At 38.5% G+C, this 24,996-nt stretch overlaps 2 protein-coding genes across 4 annotated transcripts; one reads left to right on the plus strand and one right to left on the minus strand.

The window, feature by feature from the left end:
* Window positions 1-5,104: 5,104 nt before the first annotated feature.
* Window positions 5,105-5,828, minus strand: LOC136223788 (uncharacterized). The gene has a single exon (XM_066011956.1). It carries the CDS (start codon window positions 5,736-5,738, stop codon window positions 5,187-5,189), a length of 552 nt encoding a protein of 183 aa, XP_065868028.1. The 5' UTR covers window positions 5,739-5,828; the 3' UTR covers window positions 5,105-5,186.
* A 15,652-nt stretch (window positions 5,829-21,480) lies between these two features.
* On the plus strand, window positions 21,481-24,757 carry LOC136222209 (pentatricopeptide repeat-containing protein At1g20300, mitochondrial-like). 3 transcript variants are annotated; one of them, XM_066009762.1, is made up of 3 exons: window positions 21,481-23,175; window positions 23,699-23,860; window positions 24,013-24,757. In XM_066009762.1, exon 1 carries the CDS (start codon window positions 21,536-21,538, stop codon window positions 23,111-23,113), a length of 1,578 nt encoding a protein of 525 aa, XP_065865834.1. In that variant the 5' UTR covers window positions 21,481-21,535; the 3' UTR covers window positions 23,114-23,175; window positions 23,699-23,860; window positions 24,013-24,757. The 3 variants fall into 3 exon arrangements, with proteins under 3 accessions (XP_065865834.1, XP_065865835.1, XP_065865833.1); XM_066009763.1 differs by having other exon boundaries at window positions 23,756-23,860; XM_066009761.1 differs by having other exon boundaries at window positions 21,481-23,860.
* Window positions 24,758-24,996: the final 239 nt, after the last annotated feature.

The raw sequence follows: 24,996 nt of genomic DNA on the forward strand, positions 1-24,996 counted from the left end.
AATATCATCACCATAGGTACATTCTCACCAACAAAGGAGGAGTAATGATTAGCGGGAACCAAAGGACGGTTCAAGAGACCTACTCAGCGTCACTATCAATTCGCCCACAATCCAAAGAGGACGAAGGTGAGAAATATAAACTTGTCACTACAGCTTTGGGCGACACAGAAACGCTCCTTATTGTTGATGGAAAGCGGGTACGAATCACTAAAGGATTAAACATCATTGAGTCTGAAAGCCTATTTGAATAGGAGAATGAGATCCGTACAGGAATAAGCCCAGATATGATCACTCATAAGTTAAACATCATTAAGGATGTGGTTCTAGTTGCTCAGAAAAGACGGAACCATGGGCCTAAAATCAGTATTTTTACATATTCTTATATGTGCATTAAACTGTTATAGTATCCTATATTTTATAATTTATTCTTTCTCGCCATACTTCTTATATTCACTTGCCTAGCTTTTAGTGCTGATATACGTCCAGTGGCTGGCGAATCATAAGTTCCACAGGTGGATCAATTACCTCAAAGATAGGACAATTGATCCCATCACGGGCGGATCCCCTTTCCATAAAGGTAAGAAGCACAGACCCTCAGGAGCTTTCAAATAAGCTCAACTCTCTCCTCAAAGACAGGAAAAGGATTGACCACCATCAAAAGCGGGTTAAAATCGTCTCAAACATGAGATAATTACACCCTCAACTTTCTCCTCAAAGATAGGAGAACACTCTCATGGGCGGATCCATCTTTAGATGATCACCATTCGGTAGGACACCATTCGGTCGGACACCATTCGGTCGGACACCATTCGGTCGGACACCATAAACGAGTTAAAACATTCCTTGGACGCAAGGACTTTACACTCTCTCACTCCCTTCCCAAAGAAGGGTTCACAAGTCCTACGGGCGGATCGCTTCACCTCAAAGATAGGTAGCAAGTTAATCCCCTGGGCAGCTTTACTTCCTCTAGAAGGGATAGAACAGCTTCTAAACCTTCACAAAGGTTCACACATTGGGGTACGGCTGGCCACCTACCCTAAACAATCAGAGAAATCGTAAACCAGATTCTAGAAAATTACTTGCTAAAAGATATAATGCATTAGTAAAAATAGTTCTGGAAAGCAAAGGGATTCATCTCCAAATAATGAAGCCTCGTCTTCATCTCCAAGTAATGAAGCCTCGTCTTCATCTCCAAGTAATGAAGCCTCGTCTTCATCCAATTCAATTAATGAAGCCTCGTCTTCATCCAATTCATAAAGCCTCGTCTTTATCCAATTAATGAAGTCTCGTTTTCATCAAATTAATGAATCCGCATCTTCATCATAGAAATAACAAAGTCTCGCCTCCACAAAATGCACAAAGGTCCCTAAATGGCTGATCATTCTTACTGATCCCTAAGGGCGGGTCATTCTCCTCAATATGGTAGAACTGAAGAAAAGAAGTCCCTAAGGCGAATCATAATCCTATGCGGTAGGAATAAATGGCCCCATCTAGGGCGGGTCCACTTTCCTCCAAGATAGAAAAATAAAACACGGCGGATCAAGCCCTGATCACCGCCAGGATTAAAACATTTCTCAGACGTGAGATCTTTACATCCTTCAAAACTTCTCTCAAAAAGAGGAGTTTTCTACACCTATGGCAGATTGATCCACCTCAAAGAGAGGAAGCAGATCAAACGCTTACGGTAGCTTGATTCCCTCAAAAGGAATACCAAGCACACAAACCTTCACCAAGGTTCAAGCCTTCACAAAGGTTTTCATACAAGGGTATGGCTGGCCACCTACTCTAAGTTGCCTTGGACAGATCACTCAAAGATAGGTAGCAAGTTGATCATCAAGACTAAGCCATATGAGATCCACGGGCGGATCTCTAAGGCGAATCTCCTTATAAACGGTCAGAGTTCACAGACAACGTAAAAATCTCCATATATTGGATCCTAGGGAAAGAAATCCATGAAGCTTATCATAAGCTTCTAGGGATATGGTTGGCCACCTACCTCGAGACATAACAAGTTTGAAACCTTCGAAAAATTCATAACAAGATTGAAACCTTCGGAAAATTCATGACAAGTTTGAACACTTAAAAGATCAATAGCATGGAATACGATTAGACAGCCCTAAAGAGCTTTTTATACCTTTAGGGGGGCTTTTGATAACAAACCAAATTATTCTTGAATAAAGAATAAGGGAAAATTAATAGAAATATGGCAAACCATTATTCCTTCTAAAAGAGATATTTATACATGATTAATGTGGCATTAATGATAATTAATGCAGGGGAGAATATGCAAATAATGAGGAAAAAGAAGGAGTTTCTAGCACTATGCCACGCCACGTGGACCATGGCGAGATACGCCATAACGAGATACGCCCAATGAGAGCAAGTAGCAGAGACCCGCCATATCTCTCAAGGAGAGCGTACATATGCCTTGACGGATCAAAGAATATTATCCCAAGGACCAAAAGGGATATTCACCTTGAGAACGCCGCAAGAAGAACCAGATGGCGGATCTCCACGGTTCAGCTCAGTGAGATCCGCTGGCGAACCTATGAGGCGAATCTCCTCTTTCACCTGATTCATCACAGTAACGGCTAACCGCCAACTCGGCCATAAAGATCATTAAATGAATCATTAATAGTCTTAAACCACCAGGTTAAGAGTAACTTGTAACCGCCATTAAATGAGCATTAATGGAGACTTTCTAGTTACCTAGAGGTTACGAATTCCCCAACTATATATAGCCTACATCCCTAGGCTATCAAGGTACACACATTCACTTATTCTTTGTCAATTCAGTTTGCTCTCTTGATCTTCCTTACTGACTTTGGCATCGGAGTGTCCCCGGCCGATCCCAACGGCGCCTCACAGGGACGTGCTCTGATCAAGGATTTTTCCCCGTGTTATCAGTATTTTTGTCGGATATCCGTTGGGAAAGAAAGGGTGGACTTTATTTGATCAAGAAACAAGGTTTCTAAGGATGTAAATTTTTATAAAAATTTATTCTCTTACTTACAAGACAAAGACTCCACTTTTGAACCTGATCTTGTAAGTACATACGTATATAGTTACTAGTGACAATATTAGTGAACTTGTAGAAACCATATGAGCTGTTGTAAAGGTCGCATCTACTCCACAACTAGTCATGGTTTCATCAGAAAGTGGGTCTTATGTGATTGTCGAGTCTTCACTATCAAGTGCTACAACAACTGATACAACATAAGTGTTGATTGATCCTCCATAATCAACAAGTAATGACAAAATTCCTGAAAATACAATTAGTATCCTGGGTCGTGGTTGTAGGGAGAAGCATCCATCTGTCAAGTTGCAAGACTTTGTGACACACACACTTATCAAGAAAAGTCCATATTTTGCTCCATCTTCTTCTTGCGATCCTACTCCCTCAGGTACACCTTTTCCTATAGCACATTATGTTAATTGTGACAAATTTTCTGCAAAACATCGAAATTTTCTTGCAAATGTAACTTCTGATGTTGAGCCAAAGTCTCAAGGAGGCTATCAAGGATGATGGATGGTGTACGGTGATACAAAAAGAAATTCAAGCATTGGAAGATAATGACACCTAGACCATGGAAAAACTACATCTAGGAAAGAAAGCTTTAGGAAGCCAATAGGTTTTCAAAATTAAATACAATTCAGATGGCACCGTTGAGAGAATGAATGCTTGGTTAATTTTTTTTTTTGGAATCATCAAGTTGAAGACCTTCGCTCGTGTAGCAAAAAAATAGTAACGGTTAGAGCGTTTCTGGCGATCGCTGCTTCCAAGCATTCGTCCCACCATATGTGGAACATTGCCTATTGCCATGATTTCTTCTTCTTTTTCAGAAGTAGCTGCTACATGATCTTTATTGTTCTTATCATTTTTTTATATTATGATTTTGGTCCCACTGTGCATGCCAATTTTTGTTTGGCTCTTTTGTGGGAAATGCATACGTACTAGAGAATTATATTATTCTCGAACTGTGAAATTAAACTGAGTACGTCTACCGACTTCTAAAATCAAATGATTGTTGGAAATAAAAGAGACATTAAAATTTCTTGAGGTTCTGATGATCAAAATGATACAAGCCTAAGAAATACTTGAAGAATAAAATAAATTAAATTGAAAGGAAATAATGTGCTTGAATTGAAATTAAATTGAACGTCTATAGACTGATAAATTTAAATAAAATTGAAAAGGAAAAACTGAAATGAGAATTCTAAAATTACTGAAGTCTAAGGATAATTTGCTAGAGTTTTGTTTGAGTGTATTTTGAGTTGTCTATTTTATCATGATTTCTATATTTTGTAGATATTGGGAGTAACTTCCTGTTGTTCCACCAATCCACGTTGTCTACCATATTGAGTAACTGGTCCACTTTAACTTCCACGATGGATTGATACTCACACTTTCTAACTTTCATGCTTTTTAATTAATTGGATCATAAAATACACGTTAAAAATATTAAATGATCTAATGATCCCATAAGTTTACCTCAAGTATCTCCTAAAGTTCACTCTAAGAAGTTGGTTTCCCTCGAGGTATATTTTAGGAAGCTGGTTTTCCTCGGTGTACACTTTAGGAAGTTGGTTTCTCTCGAGGAAGTTAGTTTCCATCGAGGTACACTCTAAAAAATTCTAAGTAAACAGTGAATCAGGAAAATATAAAAAAGTTCCTAAAATGAAAAGTTTTTCCTAAAAAGTTTTAAATAAAAGTTTTCTAAATGTAAATTTTCTCTCATACAAAGTGTACACCAAGATATGCATTAGGAAAACTTTATTTTTGGTGTAAACATGTATTGTTTATATATAAAAATTCACGTCTGATCATATGTTTGTGATATGTTATTAATGAGTGATAAAATGACGCACGTGCGAAGTTTAGATTATAAGATTCATAACTGAGAAGACAGTTTGTTGAATAATTTCTCAAAATTGACTCGTCTTATCAACGTTAGGGGTAAAATTGCTCTTACGTACCAACATTAGAGATAAAATTGTAACATTTTAAACGTTATGGATAATTTTGTACCTTATTCTTAAATAAAAAGATTTAGAATGTGTCAAATTAAAATTAAAGAGGTTAATGTGTAAAAATTGAAAAAATTAGAGGGCATAAAATGCCTTTTCCCCTAAAATAGATAATTAGGTGCTTAATTGATCAAATACTACAAGATTCAAACATTAAATCAAGCAACAAAAACATCAAGATGGGACTCATTTTCTTGATCAATTACATCTAGAAACAAAGGATCAACGGTCACATGGCTATCCACGTGGATCTTAAACCGATGGTCCCACCACAACACTCTCGCCGCCCCTTCAATATTCACTTCCGCATCCAGCACCATTTCCCGAGCAGCGACGTCGCCGAGAAACTTCGCGGCATGGTGAGCCAGCTGCAGACCGTCGAGCCGAGCTCGGAGCCGCAGCAACTTACAAGACTTACCTGGTTGAGAATCCGCTGCGACCTGAGAGGTGCCGAGAACAGAGCCGTCGTAGATGATGGACATGGTGGCGGAGGAGTAGTTAATGGCGGTGAAATTAGGGTTCGTGACGTGAACGGTGAGGAGTAGCTCGGTGTCGAGGACGGGGAAGTTGAGCTTGAAAGTAGTGAAGTCGATGGAGATTAATTGGAAGATTGGGTCTTTGGGTCTGATACTGAGAAGAGTTGTTACTGCCGTCGCCGACGCTGCTCCGATGAAAGCTGAGGTCCAGTTCCATTTGACTTCTTTGCCCATGGAAAATCACAATGTGTAATCTTCGGTTGAACTGTAGGAGAAGACAATAAAAAAGGAGAGACTTTTTGTCCAAATTTTAGGAGTATATTTTGGGCTCTCTTACCCACTTTTTAACCTTTTGAAAAAAAGTGTTAAACAAAAAAATATTGGATTAAGGTTCAAAAATATCCTAGTCATGACCAATTTTATTCTTAATATTTAAGATAGTGCTATTTGATTTTTAACGTTGGAAGTCAAAAGCAATTTTATCCATAGTGTTGAAAAATTGGTTGATAATTGGAGAAATAATTCATCAAACTGTCTTTTCGGTCATGAATCTTCTCATCTATACTTCGTGCGTCATTTTATCAGTAACAAATGACAAATATATGTTGGAATGTGAAAAAAATACACTGTCTTCTGTACGAATTAGACAAAAAAATTCAAAAAAATCACCAAATTTATAAATATTAATCTTCAATTCTATTATTAAAAAAACATGAAATCATTTTTTTAGAACGAATTGATATGCAATTGATTCAGAATAAGGAAAAAAAATATCTGTGTTTTATAATAGTGTCTGAAATTGACTCAGATTATCAATGTTAAGGGTAAAATTACTAACGTCTACCAATGTTAGTGATAAAATTGCATCATTTTAAACGTTAGGGGTAAAATTGCTAACCTTAGGGATATTTTTGCACCTTAACTCAAACATATTTAGTGTTAGGTTTGGTAATAAATGGCAGTGATAAACTGGTAAATTACACCAATGGCCATGGTCATTCAACTTTATGCATTTTAACATTGTATTCACTGAACTTCAGTTCTTAAAGATATGGTCACCGAACATTACATTTTTTTAACATTCGTAGTCACTCAATGCTTCAAAACGACTGTTGACAGCCTCAAAAATAAAAAATTCAAAGAGTTAATGATGTTCTAGGGAACTTTAATTCTTGATTTTTTTTTTTGAGATCATTTAGATGTTGTTTGGTTAGGAGAGAGTGCATTTTTAGAGAGAGAAAGTTCCAAAAAAAAAGTGGTTTTGAAAAATAAAAAATGTAGTTTTAATATTTTCATTTTGAAGAGTTAGTTAAAATTGAGTGGTCACCGTGTTAAAATGTGTAAAGTTAAGTGCTCATATTGTTAAAAATTGAAGTTCAGTGACCACAATATTAAAATGGATAAAGTTCATTGGCTATGGATGTAATTTACCTAGATAAACTTGATCAACTTAATACATTATTAAAAAAAAAAGAAATATTTTTTTATGGGTATATATCAAGTAGTAGAAATTACGTATGAAAGAGCAGGATTTCAAGGACCTGGTGATTAGTAGTTGGAATAGTCAGGGTCAAAGGCCTGTGCCTGTGAAATTAAAGGAGTGTGTGAGGAAAATGATGGAATGGGGGAAAATTATAACTTGAGATTCAAGAGCCGAATCAGAAAGTGGAGGAATCAAATGCAGGACCTTTATTGTAAGAGGGACGGGGCTTCAATAGCTCAGTTTTTCTTAGCCAAACGAAGGCTGAATGAGGTACTGGAAGCTGAGGAGAGTTTTTGGAAGCAGAGGGCCAAAGTTTTCTGGATGATTGAGGGTGATAGAAATACTCAGTTTTTTCATGCTAGTGTCAAAGCAAGGAGACAACAAAACTCGATTGTCTCTCTTTGTGATGACTCTGGAATGGAATTTACAAATCAGGGTGAGAAAATGGGTTTGGCTCATCAATACTTTCAAGAAGTGTTCGCCAGACCTTTTACTATTCAGAATGATACTGCTAATGTTATTGAAGCTGTGATTGACTCATCGACAAATGAGATGCTCACGACACCTTTTGAGATTGATGAATTCAAGAATGCACTGTTCTCGATGAGTCCGAACAAATCCCCTGGGCCTGATGGGTTGAACCCTGGGTTTTTCCAATCTTTCTGGGATATCGTTGGGAAGGACTTGGTTGTGGCCTGCGCAGATTGGCTAAAGGCAGGGAGTTTTCCTTCTGAACTTAATGATACCACTATTGTTCTTATTCCAAAGATTGACAACCCTAGATTGCTAAAGGATTTTCGTCCAATCTCCCTGTGTAATGTGATATACAAAGTAGTTGCAAAGGCTTTGGCTAACCGCTTGAAGGGGGTCCTGCCTAGAATAATTGGGGATACACAATCTGCTTTTGTTCCTGGTCGGTCCATAATTGACAATGTGCAGGTGGCCTTCGAAACCATTCACTTCATGAAGAGGAAAAATAGAGGGAGAAAGGGTCATGTGGCTCTTAAAATTGATATTAGTAAGGCGTATGACAGAGTTGATTGGGATTTTTTGAAGATTGTAATGACTCGAATGGGCTTTAATGACACCTGGATTAATTGGATGATGTTGTGTGTAACTTCGGTCAGGTATAGGGTGGCAGTAAATGGAGAATGTACTGAGCAAATCATCCCAGGCAGGGGTCTTAGGCAAGGAGACCCACTATCACCTTACCTATTCATTCTGTGCGCCGAAGTTCTATCCAAACTAATTAGGCGAGCTGAGAATAAGGGATTGTTATCTGGCTGTCGTATTTGCCACAGAGCTCCGTCGGTCACACACCTATTTTTTTGCAGATGATAGCTTTCTGTTCTTTGGCGCTTCGGCAAGTGAAGCAGGAAAAGTTTTGAGCATCCTGACTGAGTATGAGAGGGCATCAGGTCAGGCAGTAAATCAAAATAAGTCTGGGATTTTCTTTAGTTCGAATGTGAGTGGGAATCTGGCAAATGAAATCAAAGGCATTCTGCAGGTCCATACCCCTTTGGATACTGGGAGATATCTTGGCCTCCCGTCACTGATTGGGCGGTCGAAAAGGCGCATTTTCAAGTTACTGATTGATAGACTGCGTCAGAAGTTTGGAGCCTGGGGTCTCAGATTTCTGTCTTAGGCTGGCAAAGAGGTGTTGCTTAAATCAGTGGCTCAGGCTTTACCTACCTTCTGCATGAGTACATTCCTTTTACCCTTGTCTATTTGTGATGAACTCCAAAAATTGATGAACTCTTTTTGGTGGGGTTTAAAACCTGAGGGAAAAAGGAGTATCCATTGGTTTGATTGGGCTAAATTATGTCGACCAATGGAGGCATGGGCTTCAAAGATCTACACATGTTTAACTTGGCATTGTTAGGAAAGCAGGGTTGGAAGCTAGTGAGTGAGCCAAATACTTTAGTAAGTAAAGTTTTCAAAGCTAAATATTTTCCAAAGGAAGACTTACTTTTCTCCAAATTAGGCAATAATCCTAGTATGGTTTGGAGAAGTATCTGGAATGGTTTGTGGTTATTGAGAAAGGGGCTAAGATGGAGAGTGGGAGATGGTAAGACTATTAGAGTTTGGAAGGATGCATGTGTGCCCAAACTAGATGATTTCTGCATAAATTCATTTTTGGTCCCTGGGATGCAAGATATGAGAGTTGCCGACCTGTTACTTGAAAATGGTAGGGGATGGGATCTGGATATGCTTCATGGGTGTTTAAATGAAGCAGAAGTGAGCGCTATTAGTGATATCATCCTACCTTTTGATGTTAGAGAAGACAGTAGGGTTTGGCATTGGTCGAAAGATGGTTTCTATACCGTGAGATCGGGTTACACTGAAGGGATGAAGGGGGAGGAAGATGAAGTGGGTAATGAGGGGTGGAGAGGATTGTGGAGGTTGGATGTCCCCCCTAAGCTTAAATTGTTTATCTGGCGTGTTTGCTCAGACTGCTTACCCACTCGAGCTAGATTGGCTCAAAGACATGTTCCCATCACGACTGAATGCCCTGTATGTGTGGAGCAGGACGAAACGGCTAACCATTTATTTGTTGATTGCAGCTTTGCAGGTGATTTATGGAGGATAGCCGGCTTACCGATCCCTCAACTTGGTGGACAAACTGTTGCAGATTGGTTATTGAGTGAATTGTGCATACCAGATCAAGACAGGCTCATCCGGCCGTGTTGTGCTTTAAAGACTATCTGGGAACACCGGAATCGGGTATTATGGCATATGGAATGGTGGCCTGTGGACACCAGTTGGTGACTAGGAATTGAAGAGTACCACAAGTGGAGGGCGTTTCAGCGTGGAACCGGTGCCAGCCCCACGATTAGGCAGCGACATCATGGCACGGTACATCCTGACCCGTAAATTGCAGATCAACGGCGTCAGCAACCGGACTCAGTAGGTCCATTACGAATAATCCCGCAGGTATTAACCAGACTCTCCTTTCCTATTTCTGTTCCCTCCCCGAAATGGAAACCCCCAGCGTTAGGTTCAATTAAATGTAATGTTGACGGGGCGTTGTTCATGGAGGAGGGGTGTTGTGGGATGGGAGCAGTGGTCAAGGATGCAATGGGAGCATTTTTATTCTATAGCAGCAGCTGTGTCACAGGTTCCAGGGAGCCTCGAGTGGTCGAGGCATTAGCATTAAGAACTAGTATGATTTGGTTGATGGCTTTGCATTACACACATGTTGAATGAGTCAGATGCGAAAGTAGTTGTGGATGCGATTCTGTCAAGCAAAAGAGACATCTCAGAGTTTGGATCTCTTATTCATGATTGTCGATTTATTCTAGGATCCAATCCCGTTTTTAAATTGCCATTCATTCCTCGTTTAGCGAATAGGGCTGCTCATTTGGTAGCTAGGCAGGCCTATTCCAATGCTAGCGATTTTGTATCTTCCGAAGTGCCGGAATGGTTGTTAAACACTATTATTGAGGATGCGAATCCTATTGTTTTATGAGATTTCCGATTTTTGGGTTCAAAAAAAAAAAGAAATTACGTATGAAATTATATTATCCTTTTTAAAAATAATAATTAATGGTGTTGTGAGATTTTTTTGCTTGCATCGGGTCTCTACTCTAACATCTAAAGTAGACAAATAAAGAAAAAGCTAGAGAGAGATCAGACACCCTCCCTAATGGGATTGGTCACTCTATATATATATATATATATATATATATATATAAGCATTTTGGTGTGGGCCTGGTAAAGGCCGGACCTTTACCGTTGTCGATGGGTATGTCCTCATCTTTGTTTGGTTCGCTCCACATGTCTCATCAATTACCCCCTCATTCGGTGGATTGGGTCATCGTATGTGAAGGTGTCAAATGGTGGATTGTGAGTGATGAATGCGGAGTTCATCAATAAACTGAAAGTGAGGTTTTTGGGGAACAGACTGATTGAGGTGGACAAAGAATGTTGTAAGAACTTCCAAAGAACGCTAGTTAGGGGCTTTGATGAATGCAAGCCAGTTGTCTAGTACTTGAACAATTTATTTCATGATTATGGGGCGTAATAATGACTTGACAGTTATTTATTACGCGTTGATGGCTTGACAGATGTCATTCCTTGTGCCGTCACGCACTGGTGTCGTTTGCCCTATCCTCTAACCCCTATAAATAGTTGTCTTCTTTAAAATTATAAAAACTTTGGCAAAAAATTTCCTCTCCTTTCGTTTTTCAGAAATTTGTTTTGCTTAGTTGGTGCAAGTCTTTCTTCCTTCTGTCGATTGTGACCTTGTGTTTTAGCCGAGGAGCGGATGTGTGATGTCGAGAGCTGTTGTGGTTGTTTGTCTAGAGTTAGTTGAGCGCAAAGGCCATTCCTTCTCTTGCCACTTTTTGCGAGGTTTTCTTTGCTTTCTTTTATCTTTGTATCGGGGAGGCCCTCTTTTTATGAGGGAATTGGAGTTCTTTCACTGAGTATGTCTAGCGAATTGAATCGTGCGAAAGTCGTTAATTTGTCTGGTGTGCCTCTTAGGGATTCCACGTTGGTAGATATAGGCCAGGTGAAGCAGAGGAAATAAGGTCGGTGTTGATGGAGAGTAGGGTAATAAAAGTGTGAGAAAACCACGTGTGCGGAGAGTCTCGGTGGTGAGGCATGCGTCGTCCGTTCTTAGACCGGAGGGCGGTGTTAGGCCAGGGGTTATGGAGGTGGCAGTAAAAGTGCATGCCTATCTGGTTATTGATGGGTTGACTCTGGCCGAGTTGTATGAACGTATGAGGAAGAAAGTGTGGCCGCATGGAGAAACTCAACTGGAAAGCTCACGAGTTGGCTCAGTTTTATAGGTTTATGAACAAGCTCATGAATAAATTTGATTGTAATGTTCATGAGCAGACCTGTGAGTAATCTCGGTTCGATTTTTTTTTAATAATAGTATTTCTATAAATGGGAAATGTAAACTACATAATTTTGCATAAAATTTTAGTGATATAGATTTTAAAATTACATAGATTATAAACATAATTAAAGATCTATTTACGATCAAAATTCATAAACAAAATTAACAAGTTGCTCGTGAGCATCTCACAATTAGATAGTTTTCTTAAGGAATCGAACTTAAATAAGATGTTAAGCTCAAACTCGGATCGTGCGATTGCAACAACTATAATAAAAATATGTATTTAGTCTTTGTAACACCAAATACAAGAGCACGGTAAAATTTATCGTGAAATTTACTCATATTAACAATGTTAGATTCTCAAATATAGAAGTTGTAGCTTACCCGATAAATAAAGAGTAACTTACAACCATGACATTAAACTTTATTTATTGTTAAAGTATAGCCATTCAACTTTAAAAAGGAAGGGTAAATTACATACGTGGTATACAACCTTTACCCTAAATCACACTTTGGTGTACAACCAAAATTTTGTCACACTAAACCGTACGAGCTTCAGGTGACCTTCCACTAAAGTGTACAACCGGTTTTTTTGTGACCGGTCAACGCAAGTCAACACTGCCACATCATCAATTTGACTATTCTAAAAATAAAAAATTGACCTACATATTGTGAAATTACTAAAATGTCCTCATCTCCTTCCTTGTAACTCCTCCCTCTCACTCTTTTCCTTTCTCTAACTCCACCATAGTACCATCGTCACCACTAGCTACCGTCGCCCAGTGGCGGAGCCAGAGCTCAAAGTCCGGAGGGGCTCCATTGTATGGAGATTTTTTTTCTTAATAACGACTTAAGGCTTTGATTCATAGTAGTCAAATCAAAATTTTCAAATTTTTGATAATATAAGGATAAATTTGATCATAATTGGAAACATTAATGTACAAAACAACTGAAATTCAATATAAAGTAAGGATAAGGTGCAAAAATACTCTAATGTTTACACCTAAAAATAATTTTACCCCTAACGTCTAAAATGGTACAATTTTACCTTTAACGTTTGCAGCCAAGAGCAATTTTATCCCCAACGTTGACAAGTTTGGTCAATTGGAGAAATTATTCGTCAAATTGTCTTTTCGGTCATGAATTTTGTAACTAAAAAAATACAATTAAAAATAATAAAGGAAAATGAGTTAATAATGATTAAAAATGATACTTAATATTTTTAAAGGAGAATGAGGTTTAAGGGAAAAAATTAAAATGAAATAAAAAGTGAAGAGATGGAGATTCGAACATATGACCAATTGGATGTAGAGATTCCTTCATTTATCACTACAACCAACTATACAAACTTAATTTTATGTCATATAATCACATTCTACATTATAAGTACTAATTTTAATTATTTTGGGGGAGCTGCTCGGAATTGAATCACTGTTCCTCAGCCGTCGATATAGGGAGCAAGAATACACTCATAAAATAGATTGGGATAGCTTGCCCTGCTGCTCGAATAAGTGTAGCCTTACCAGCTTTTGATATTCCTTTCCCTCTCCAGCGCTGTAGGCGCTGCCATAATCTGTCTCTGAAGTGTGCAAAGATTGCTCGTTTTGTTCTGCCCACCAACGATGGAAGACCCAGATACCTTCCCGTATTCAACGGACTAGTAATACCTAAAATGCTAGAAATTCCCATAGCCAGGTCAGTTGCCACATTTCTACTAAACATGATTCCAGATTTTTGACAATTTATAGCTTGCCCCGAAGCTAATTCATATGTTCTGAGTAATTTTTTTAACACTCTAGCTTCAGATATGGTAGCCTGGCAAAATAAGAATGCATCATCAGCAAAGAGCAAATGTGAAATTGTTGGCGCCCCTCTCTTAACTCGGCATCCATGCAATAACCCCCTGTTCTCAGCTGCCATCAATAATGACGTCAATCCTTCAACACAAAGCAGGAATAAATACGGTGATAGTGGATCACCTTGGCGAAGCCCTCTTTTTGGACAAACAGGACCAACCAACTGATCATTTATTTTAACCATATATTGCACAGAAGATACACAATGCATTATCAAATTCACCCATTTATCTGCAAAACCTAACTTTAGCATCAATTCTCTTAGATAATTCCAATCCACCATGTCATATGCTTTACTCATATCAACCTTTAATGCCACATTACCTTCTTTCTTAGCAACGTTATTGTTAATGCTATGAATAAGTTCAAATGCAATCAAAACGTTGTCATGAATAGACCTCCCTTTAATAAAAGCAGATTGATTTTCAGAGATAATCCCAGGTAAAAGCAATTTCAATCGATTTGCTAAGACTTTGGAGAAAATTCTGAGTATAACATTACACAGTGCTATTGGACGAAGTTCAGTCATAATAACAGGATTCTCACACTTTGGAATAAGAGTAATGATAGTATTATTAAGCTCAGAGGGGAACATACCTTGATCAAACCATATTGACCCAGCAATGAAGATATCATCTCCAATTATGTCTCAGAATTTTTGGTAAAATCCTGGATTAAATCCATCAGGTCCTGGAGCCTTATCAGGATGCATATCAAATAAAGCTCTCTTGAATTCCTGTTTTGTAAGTGGTCGTAGTAATTGGTCATTGTCCCGATCAGTGATGCGTGGCTGCATCAAATCTACCACTTCATTCCATTCACTGTTACTGTCAGAGAAAACCGTTTCAAAATACTGTATTGCAATCTTCCCCATCCCATCCTTATCATCAATCCAGTCTCCTGCATTATTCTTGAGCCCTGTTAAACTTTTCTACTTCCTCCTTCCATTAGCAAAAGAGTGATACAAACGAGTATTCAGATCTCCCTCCTGCAACCATAAGACTTTTGCTCTCTGTTTCCAGTGGTCTTCCTCTTGAACCATAATTCTTACATACTCAGCTCGGGTCGACTCATACTCATCACTATTATTTGGTCCTCCCAGATCACGTAGTTGTATTAACTTCGCTTTTAATTGTTCAATTTTCTGACGAAAGTTGACATCGCTACTTCTACTCCATCTCATAAGCACTTCTGCCACATGCGCTAACCTCGAACTCAGTACCGTTCACCTATCTGATCCCCATGCCTCCTTAATCACATTCCAAATATCCCTCATCCCTTAGCCATCGTTGCTCAAATCTGAACTGCTTTTTCCTCAGAACAGTTAAATCAGTTGCGGTATGTAAGATTATTGGGGAGTGATCTGAAGTGGGAGCAATAGAATTAACACAAAAATTACCAGGAAAACGCCTCCCCCACGCTTCTGTACAAAGGCTTCGATCAAGCTTCTCTTGAACTTCATTTGGTTTACCTCTATGTCGTACCCATGTATACAGATATCCTTGTAACGGAATATTAGTAAGACCACAATCAGTCAGTGCATCTCTAAATCCCTTATAACACCACTCAGGATGTTCATTCAACCCTTTTTTTTTATCACTATGAACAAGTAGATCATTAAAATCTCCCAAAATAGACCATGGGAGAGGAGAGGCGGCAGCAAGGCTCCTTAGTAAATCCCAAGAAGTCCTTCGTCTAGCTCTCTCCGGATACCCATAAAAACCAGTAAGGCGCCAGTCTCCATCCCTAGGATCATTTACAGTCAAATCAATGTAATTTGATGAAAATGATCTTAAGGAGCACATACTGGCCTTCCTCCAAAAAGCACAAATTCCTCCACTTCTCCCAATCCTATCAACAACAAAACATCCTTCAAAACCAATGCATACCCTGATAGCTTCAATACGAGATTGACAAACCAAAGTTTCATACAAGAAAATAACATCAGGCCTATGAGCTTTGATGAGCTCACACAGAATGGGAACTGCCCTAGTGTTGCCCAGACCTTGGCACTTCCAACTAAAGATTTTCATTGCTCTGGGCAGACCATTTGGCCTGCCTTTCCTTTTTGCTTCTTAGCTTTGTTTTGAACTTTCGAGTTTTTCTGTTCTTGCTCACAAGCTTTTTTATCCTTATCGTTTTCCTGATTTGGGGATAGATAATCAACTTCCATGGTTTGAATGGTTACCTCTTGTATAGTCTCAATTGGTTTTGGTTGAAATGCAACAAGTTCTCCCCTTCGTCTTTTCCTTTCCTCTCCTACTTCTAATCCAGTTTCTGATTGCAAGAGATTTACTGAAGGGATTTCCACATCCTCCTGATCATAAAAGCTTACACCAAAGTTCTTTGAGAGATGTCGTAGATTATGTCTTGGAGTTGGTTCCTTCAGTTGTCCCGATGTACTACTACCAGCAATTCTGTTTGAGCCATATACCATATTTCCATCGGACCTAACATCTTCCTTCAGCCATCTTTCTCCTCCCATAACACTAGCACGGCGTAAGGGAGCCTTTATAGAAGCATCCCAAGCCCTCACCAAGTCCTCTTCCTTACTACGAAAGAAGATCTCACAATGTCTATCCAAATGTCCAATTAGACCACATATAAAACATATAGTTGGCAATTTTTCATATTTAAAGACACAGTTCAACCAATCACCTCCTGCCCTTCTTACTTTTTTTCCTTTTTGTAATGGTTGTCTGATATCCACGCTAACACGCACGCGTAGATAGCTTTGCTCATTTATCCATTTCGCTTTTAAGTCCATAGATACATAAGACCCAATGAAATTTCCCAATGCCCGTGCCACTGTCTCAGTAAAAAAATTCCGTGTAAGACCATGAATCTGTATCCAGAAATTTGTATGTGTCAATTGTGCCGTAGATGGATCTTCTCCCTCTTTCAGAGTATATAAAATCAACAATTGATTATCAAAAGTCCAAGGACCATTTTCACCAACCCATTTTAGATCATACGGATGATAAAATCTAAACAAAATCAAATTTCCCCCAATTTCAGAAATTGTTAAACCTTTCCCTGGTCTCCATATACTAGCCATTCGATGTTTGAAAATTTCAAAGTTAAAATTTTTATTCGTCACAAGTGATCCAACCATACATCACTTATAATCAATTTTTTCCCCTCCTGTGTCTGTTACATCGAACTCAAATCCATCGTCAACAATCTTCAATTGTTGGAACTGTTCTTCCATTGCCTTTTTGTAAATTGAAATCTCTGAAACAACAGTATATTACACGACCAAACAAAAACCAATCAGCATAAAACAGTAAACGAACTCTCAAAAGGAGTAGGCTCTCAATAGGAGCATTTCAAATCAACATCTAGCAAAAAAATAGAGGATTTTCTGATAAAAAACAAAGGCAGGCGGCGGTAGAACTCATTCAGACGACGACGACGAAACCTCGGCTTTCCATTTTCTATGTCAAACGCGAAGGCTGGTGGCAGAATCCTCCTCAGGATCGATCACGTAGGGAGTGGCGGTCAAAATCCATCAGAAAACTCCCAGATCGGCGGCGGAACCTCGACATTTCTGCTCTTATATCGAACCACGAAGGTCGGCATCGGAAACCCTTTAAAGTCGATCACGAAGGCAAGCGGTGGAGACCCATCAGAGAGTCCATATCGGCGGCGGCGGAAGCAGTTTTCCTTCCCCTCTGTCAAAGCGGCGATGGCGGCGGAACCCTAGCAAAGAAGAATCGCGAATCGCAAGAGAGAGAGAGCAGAGGAAGCATATTTTAAAAATTCTACACATATATTTTGATCTACTTTTAGAGATCATTAAAAGAACACATTTAATTAGTCCATGATTGTTTTGACATAATTGCAGAACTCATGAAGCATGTTAAGCAACTTAGAGAATTCTAAGAAATTGCTCATTTTATGTTACCATAATATGATCTTTCATAAAATTTTGAACTTTGCCCAATTAAAATAAAATCCCAAGAGCAAGATTACTAAATAGGAAAAAGAAGGAAAAAAAATAGAGCTCAAAATTTAGCAACTATTAGGATTTAGCTAAACTTACTCTTTCAAGCTATGAACAACTTCCATACATAAAATTCCACATGCTATGAACTGATAGTCCTGGAAATTAAATCCACATGCTATAAACTGATAGTCCTGGAAATTACCTTGCAGGAATTCATCATAGTCAACCTTATACAGAAAAAAATCAATTAAAAAAATAAAACTGTTAAACGAACCATAAATAGAAGAAAAGCCACAATTTCATGAATCATACACATCTTGAGACGGGCCAATGTTGTCCCATAATACTTATATAAGGAAGTACACATTTCACCGTTTGTCTTACTATCACCATCTATTACTAAGAAATAGAGATCAATCCAGTAAAAATAATGAACTTCCACATTAAAAAACCGCACAACATCCACAAAGATCAATGCAACCAAATATTTCTTCAATTTAAGAAGGAAAAAAATACATAAAGCTTTCTTTTACCCAAATTGAGTCTTTCTCCCTGCATTTGGTTGCCACATATATGATATGAAGATAAATCCAACATTTGAGTTCTCTTACCATGATTCATACAATCTCATAAGCCTAGCTACCTATCAAGATAAAAGGATTCAAATTATGAAATCAAATTTCATCATCCCAAATTTTCTGCAAAAAGAATCAATTATGAACAATACAACACTTGTATATAAAGAGAAAGTAGAGTTAAAGGTAAAACAAACCATAGGACCAGTGAGAGCATTGAGAGAAGATGCTCTATTAAGAAAAAAGCTCTTGATTTCGGTCTTCCTTCAACCAAAACCTGAAATTCCCAATCTTAATGAGCCCCATTTTACGTGTGTTCTTCTATTCACACATAACATTTTTCAGAATAATTCAATGCATATAAAATGAAAAGATTGATTTACCTGGTTGTGTACATCATCAAGTTAGGCGTAGATTGGAAGAGCAGAAAAGGGTTTTTTTTATTAGAAAGAAACCCAACCTTGGAGTTTATTCAGTGCCGAACTTCAATCAATCTCTTCAATATCTGCATTTCGATTCTACCAGAGTATCAATCTTTGATTTGTGTTGTATTTGTTTGAATGCTTTAAACAACAGAAAAATGGTCTGTAAGAGCTGAAGGAAAGCGTTTCCTCTCTTTAGTGTGATGTTCAGTGCTTATCTGGATTAGAAACTGTATAAATAACTGTAGATGGAGGGAAAGGAGCAAGGGTTTATGGAGGCGAGCAGTTGAAGAATGTGGGCAGAAACAGTTGAAAAAACGTGTAGATGAATACATACATATTGTTATTTTATTTTATATTAAAATAATATTGTTTTTCTTGAATTTGACACATCAGCATATACATATTCAGAATCTTGCACGTGGCAAATCTGTCTTCAGATTTAGATAATAGTAATAGATAGATAGATAGATATAGATATAGATATAGATGTGTTTAACAATTAAAAAAAAAGATAATTAATTCTTTTAAATCAATTATTAGTAGGGCAAACTTCTTTTATATATATATAATAGGGTGAAAGCTTAATTTTGGGGGAAGGGAGCCGCCAAACCATTCTAAAGGTTCTGGGAAAAAAAGGGGAGAATTTATTCTATTTGGTAGCACATATGTATTAAATGAAAGATAGGTCATTCGCACTCTTGCTAATTTAGCGTTATCTTTCAGAATCGAGGTGAGTAGTTAATTAAATATACAGTACCTTTCTTTATATGTTTGTTGCCATGTTGATTGGTTGAGATTAATTGTCTATTGGTTCGATCTTCATGTTTGACATGTGCAAGTGGTTAATTAAATATATAGTATATGTGCTTCTATGTTTGAGTGTAATAATTGCTTATTGATTTGGTTTATATGTTTGACATGTATACTTGATATTTATTTATGATGATTACGGTGACGTGCATGAATTGAATTTGATATTGATGGTTGTGAGAACATGAATGAAGTTTAGACCGAAACTTATTGGGGATAGAATGGAAATCGATTATGATACAGTTGATAAACTTTGGATAATATGAAGGACTGAAAAATTATAAGAATAAGAGCTTATCTAGGATAGTATATTCAATGGTTGCGATTGAAATGAGAAAAATGAATCTTATGATCACGTGAAATATAAACACCGGGTATTTGTTACGACAGGGTGTTAAGGTACCGGGTATTTGTTACGACAGGGTACCTAGAGATAAGAGACGGGATACCGGGTATTTGTTACGACAGGGTACCTAGAGATAAGAGACGGGATACCGGGTATTTGTTACGACAGGATATCCCATGATATGATTTTATTGGCCAAGCAACCATTGGGTATTACTAGACTAGAGTAAGCAGAGCCCTTAAATAAAAAGACTATTAAATTTTAAATTGATAAACTTGTTGCTTGATAACCCGTAAATTAAATGCACGAAACTATTGTATGCGCATGTTGTTGAACTGTGTATTTAATTAACTATCTTATTGAGTCGGCAGCTCACCCCTTGCCACCACCATTTTTCAGGAATAAAAGGCTAGCGACGTTCGTATAGATCAGCCAGTATGTAGGGTCATCATTATTAGGTTTATATTACTAATAGTCTAGCTTGTCCGCACTTTTGGTAAATTTTAAACGTTTGGTTTCATTTATTTGAACCTATTGGAATGCATTTATAAACGTAATGGAATTGGACTTTTGAGTTTTGTTAGTATATTAAATGAAATTTATTATTGTTCCAGAAATTGACGGTTTTTAAAAAAGGGTGTTACATTTAATGGTATCAGAGCCAACTTTCCACGTACGATGTGTGGTTCGGGGACGAACCAGGCGGAAGCTGGTGGGCCTGTAACGACCGGTCCGGAGTGGGTGGCGCCGGGGTAGAAGGCCTGAGCAAGGAGCGACCCTAAGGGATGGCGATAGGGGCAGGAATGAACTGAATCCCACATCGAAAATAGAGAGGGAGTGATTGGGGCTTATTAGTAAGATGTGAATCCAATACATGCAGACGCGTTTTAAAGCCGTGAGGCCCAATGTGTTGGAATTGGGCCAGAGTGGACAATATCTACATGGTATTGGACCAGGGTGTTACAATTGGTATCAGAGCCGACTCTCCACGTACGATGTGTGGTTCGGGGACGAACCACGCGGAAGCTGGTGGGCCTGTAACGACCCGGTCCGGAGTGGATAGCGCCGGGGTAGAAGGCCTGAGCAAGGAGCGGCCCTAAGGGATGGCGATGGGGCAGGAATGAACTGAATCTCACATCGGAAATGGAGAAGGAGTGATTGAGGCTTATTAGTAAGATGTGAATCCAATACATGCAGACGCGTTTTAAAGCCGTGAGGCCCAATGTGTTGGAATTGGGTCAGAGCGGATAATATCTACATAGTATTGGACCAGAGTGTTACAATTGGTATCAGAGCCGACTCTCCACGTACGATGTGTGGTTCGGGGACGAACCAGGCGGAAGTTGGTGGGCCTGTAACGACCCGGTCCGGAGTGGGTGGCGCCGGGATAGAAGGCCTGAGCAAGGAGCGGCCCTAAGGGATGGCGATGGGGCAGGAATGAATTGAATCCTACATCGGAAATAGAGAGGGAGTGATTGAGACTTATTAGTAAGATGTGAATCCAATACATGCAGACGCGTTTTAAAGCCGTGAGGCCCAATGTGTTGGAATTGGATCAGAGTGGACAATATTTATATGGTATTGGACCAGGGTGTTACCTATATATCAAAGTATGAGAGGTCATCTATGAGTTCATATATATATATATAATATATTAGTGAGAGAAATGTAAGATGTTACGTTAAAAAGTGAAATTGGATAAAGTTGTACTCATTCTTGACATGAGATAGTTTCACCATCAATGGCGGCTATCAGATCAAGCACACACTCAACAGCTTCCACTTCTCTTCTCTCTCGCCGCTACCTCAAATTATTCTCTTCCTCTTCATCTTCTTCCCCTGCAACCTTACAGTCTCCACATCCCTTACAAGATGTCTCAATTCCTTCTCTATCTCCCCAAGAAATTTCCCTCGTCAACAGCTTTCACTCCCTCCTCAAAGACCATCACCGCAAAAACCCCAACTTCACTCTCACTTCATTCCCATCTCTTTCCCTCGACTTCTCTCAAATCTCCTCCCTCCATTCCACTCCCATCTCCTCCGCCGTCGTCCGTGCTGTCATCCAGAAATCCGGCGCTGTCCGTCACGGCATCCCGTTTATCCAAGCCCTTGCATTCTTCAACTGGATTACCGCTCAGGATGGATTCATGCATTCCCCGGAGCCTTACAACCAGATGATCGATCTCGCCGGTAAGATTAAACAATTCGATTTGGCTTGGCAAATTTTTGATACAATGAAATCTAGAAATGTCGAAATTAGCATCAAAACCTTTTCGATTGTCATTCGCCGGTACGTCCGTGCCGGATTCGCCGATGAGGCTGTGCACGCGTTTAATCGTATGGATGATTACAATTGCAAGCCTGATAATATTGCGTTTTCGATTGTGATTAGTATACTGTGTAGGAAACGAAGAGCTAATGAAGCTCAGTCGTTTTTTGATAGGTTGAAGCATAAGTTTGAGCCTGATGTTATTGTGTATACTAATCTGGTTCGTGGTTGGTGCCGGGCTGGGAATCTGCCAGAGGCTGAGAGATTGTTTAAGGAAATGAAAATGGCTGGCATTGTACCTAATGTTTATACATATACTATAGTAATTGATGCATTGTGTAGATGTGGCCAATTCAACCGTGCTCATGATGTTCTTGCAGAGATGATTGGTGTGGGATGTGAACCGAATTCGGTAACTTTCAACAATTTGATGAGGGTACATGTTAAATCTGGCAAGACTGAGAAGGTTTTGCAAGTGTATAATCAAATGAAGAGGTTAGGATGTTGTCCTGATACAATTACATATAATTTTCTTATAGAGAGTCATTGTAAGGATGATAATCTGGATGCAGCTTTTAAGGTACTTGCTTCTATGGCTAAGAAAGAGTGTAGACCAAATGCATCTACTTTCAATACTCTATTTGGATGTATTGCCAAGTTGCAGGATATAAATGGTGCTCATAGGATGTTTGCTAAGATGAAGGAGATGAAGTGTAAACCCAATACAGTTACATACAACATCTTAATGGGAATGTTTGTTAACTCCAAATCAATTGATATGGTTCTGAAATTGAAGAAGGAAATGGAGGAGAATGATGTTGAACCTAATATCAATACCTACCGTGTTTTGATTTCAATGTATTGTGGGATGGGGCATTGGAATAATGCATACAAGTATTTTAGAGAGATGATTGAGGAGAAGCGGTTGAAACCGAGTCTGCCTGTCTATGAGATGGTCCTGCGTGTGCTTAGGAATGCAGAGCAGTTGAAGAAGCATGAAGAGTTGGTTGAAATTATGGTTGACAGAGGATTTGTTACTCGTCCTTTGTAGAAGAACCAAAGGAGAATGAGCTCTTTTTTTTTTTTTTTTAAAGCTTTACATCGAGGGCTAAGGTATACAATTATACATGATTGTCTTTGTGATTCTAAAGGCCATAATCTTGATTATTGTCCTTTTTTGTCATGTAGAAGATGGGTTTTAATTATTCAATTGTAGGATGATTAGCTGTATATAATTTCTGAGTTGTGGTGAATCTCTATGAAATTTGAATACATAGTTCATCACTGGAGATAATTGACTGCATTTCATGATCTAAACCTTGCTTGCTTGAAATGCAATAAACCTTAGCCGAACCAAACTTAGGTATACTCCATCTGGGATTAAATAAGCAAAGATGTTGGAATTTCACATAGAATTTACTGTTGTATGTTTATATTAGACAATTAGCAACCTATTTCTATCAAGCTAAAGTTTCGCTGAGGTCTCTTAAGTTCCAAAGGTTTCGTACATTTTATGCAAGCCTAAATTTGTTTAAAAAGGTTTTTTGCATAGCTTCTAACTAAGTAATGTAGAAAACCAGATCTTGGATACCGTATTTTCATTTTAACTTTAGATGCTCTATTGACAATCAAGCAGGGATCTCGTCTGTTTGATAATTTTGGAAGATTCCTGTTGAAATGACTTCATTGGCAGATTGATGAAAGCATCCATGGATTGCAATTGATGGATGCTATTGCCTGCGTTTATCTGAAATTCAAACTCATTTGAGCAAGACCCGGCACCTGATTTCTTACAATGGTATGTCAAGATCCATTTTTTGCTTGTTGAATAACATTAGACCTGAGTTTTCTCAATATTGCCAATTCACTATGATTTGTTCGGTGAATGTGACTATCTTGGGACATGTCTATGGGAACATTACAATGATTTTTTCTTTTTCCACTGGGAAGGTAAAACATGATACAAACATGAAGATCAACACATGCCTCGTGTGATTGGACAACCCTTATAATCGAAAGTAAACTATAATTTCTTACGAGGGACCGGACATACGAGTTCCACAAGCATACTGAGCATGATCCTGCAGGGGAAGCATTACGGGGTCCATCAAGGCCTCCTGAAAGGTACCAAGGCGTGCAAAGATTTTCTTGGCGGGATGGCGATTGGCCCTCGAGTGTAAAGGCAGAAGGGAGCTTGACTGCAAGACCTACCCGTCAAGCAGGGACTGAGGTCAACTTTCCGGAGAACCACAGCAATAGACATTGATTGAAGGCTATTAAGTTGAGGATGATGTGTTTCTGTACAGGACCACAGCAAAAATAACTGTTTTTCCACAGGCAAATTGGTATTTAATACAATGATAAATAGCACGTGCATTATTTTTTTGGTATAAAAGTCACAGTTATGGCTTATCAAATACCAATAATAGTGACGTGCGTTCTTTCTCATTAAGATAAGATAAGAATGACACGCCGAGGAAGGATGAAGTTGCTGCAGGAGGAAGCAATCACAGGTCACCTAATTTGTTTGACCATGCCCTCCTCTCTATCTCCATTTACCCCTGCTATGAGGATGTCAAAACTGACTGTTACCCTGTTATATAATTTAGGGATAAAGGTCAAATTTGATCCTAATGTTTTTGGGGAACTTGCATATTTGGTTTTAACGCATGAAATGATATAAATTTAACTCTAATGTTTTTTTTTTTAAACAAGATCAAATTTAGCTATGTTAACAAAAAAATTGAAAATGCTGAGTTGACAATCATTAAACTGTCACATCGTACCTTCCAAACATCAATTATGTTAAGGTATTTAGTGCGTATATTTTATCGTGTTACTAATATAGCTATTGATATACTTTTGGATTGTAATTTTTTATACTTAAAAAAAATCAACGGATTAAATGTAATAAAAATGATGATAATAGTAAAA

Source organism: Euphorbia lathyris, chromosome 3 (assembly GCF_963576675.1).
Source record: "Euphorbia lathyris chromosome 3, ddEupLath1.1, whole genome shotgun sequence".
NCBI lineage: Eukaryota > Viridiplantae > Streptophyta > Magnoliopsida > Malpighiales > Euphorbiaceae > Euphorbia > Euphorbia lathyris.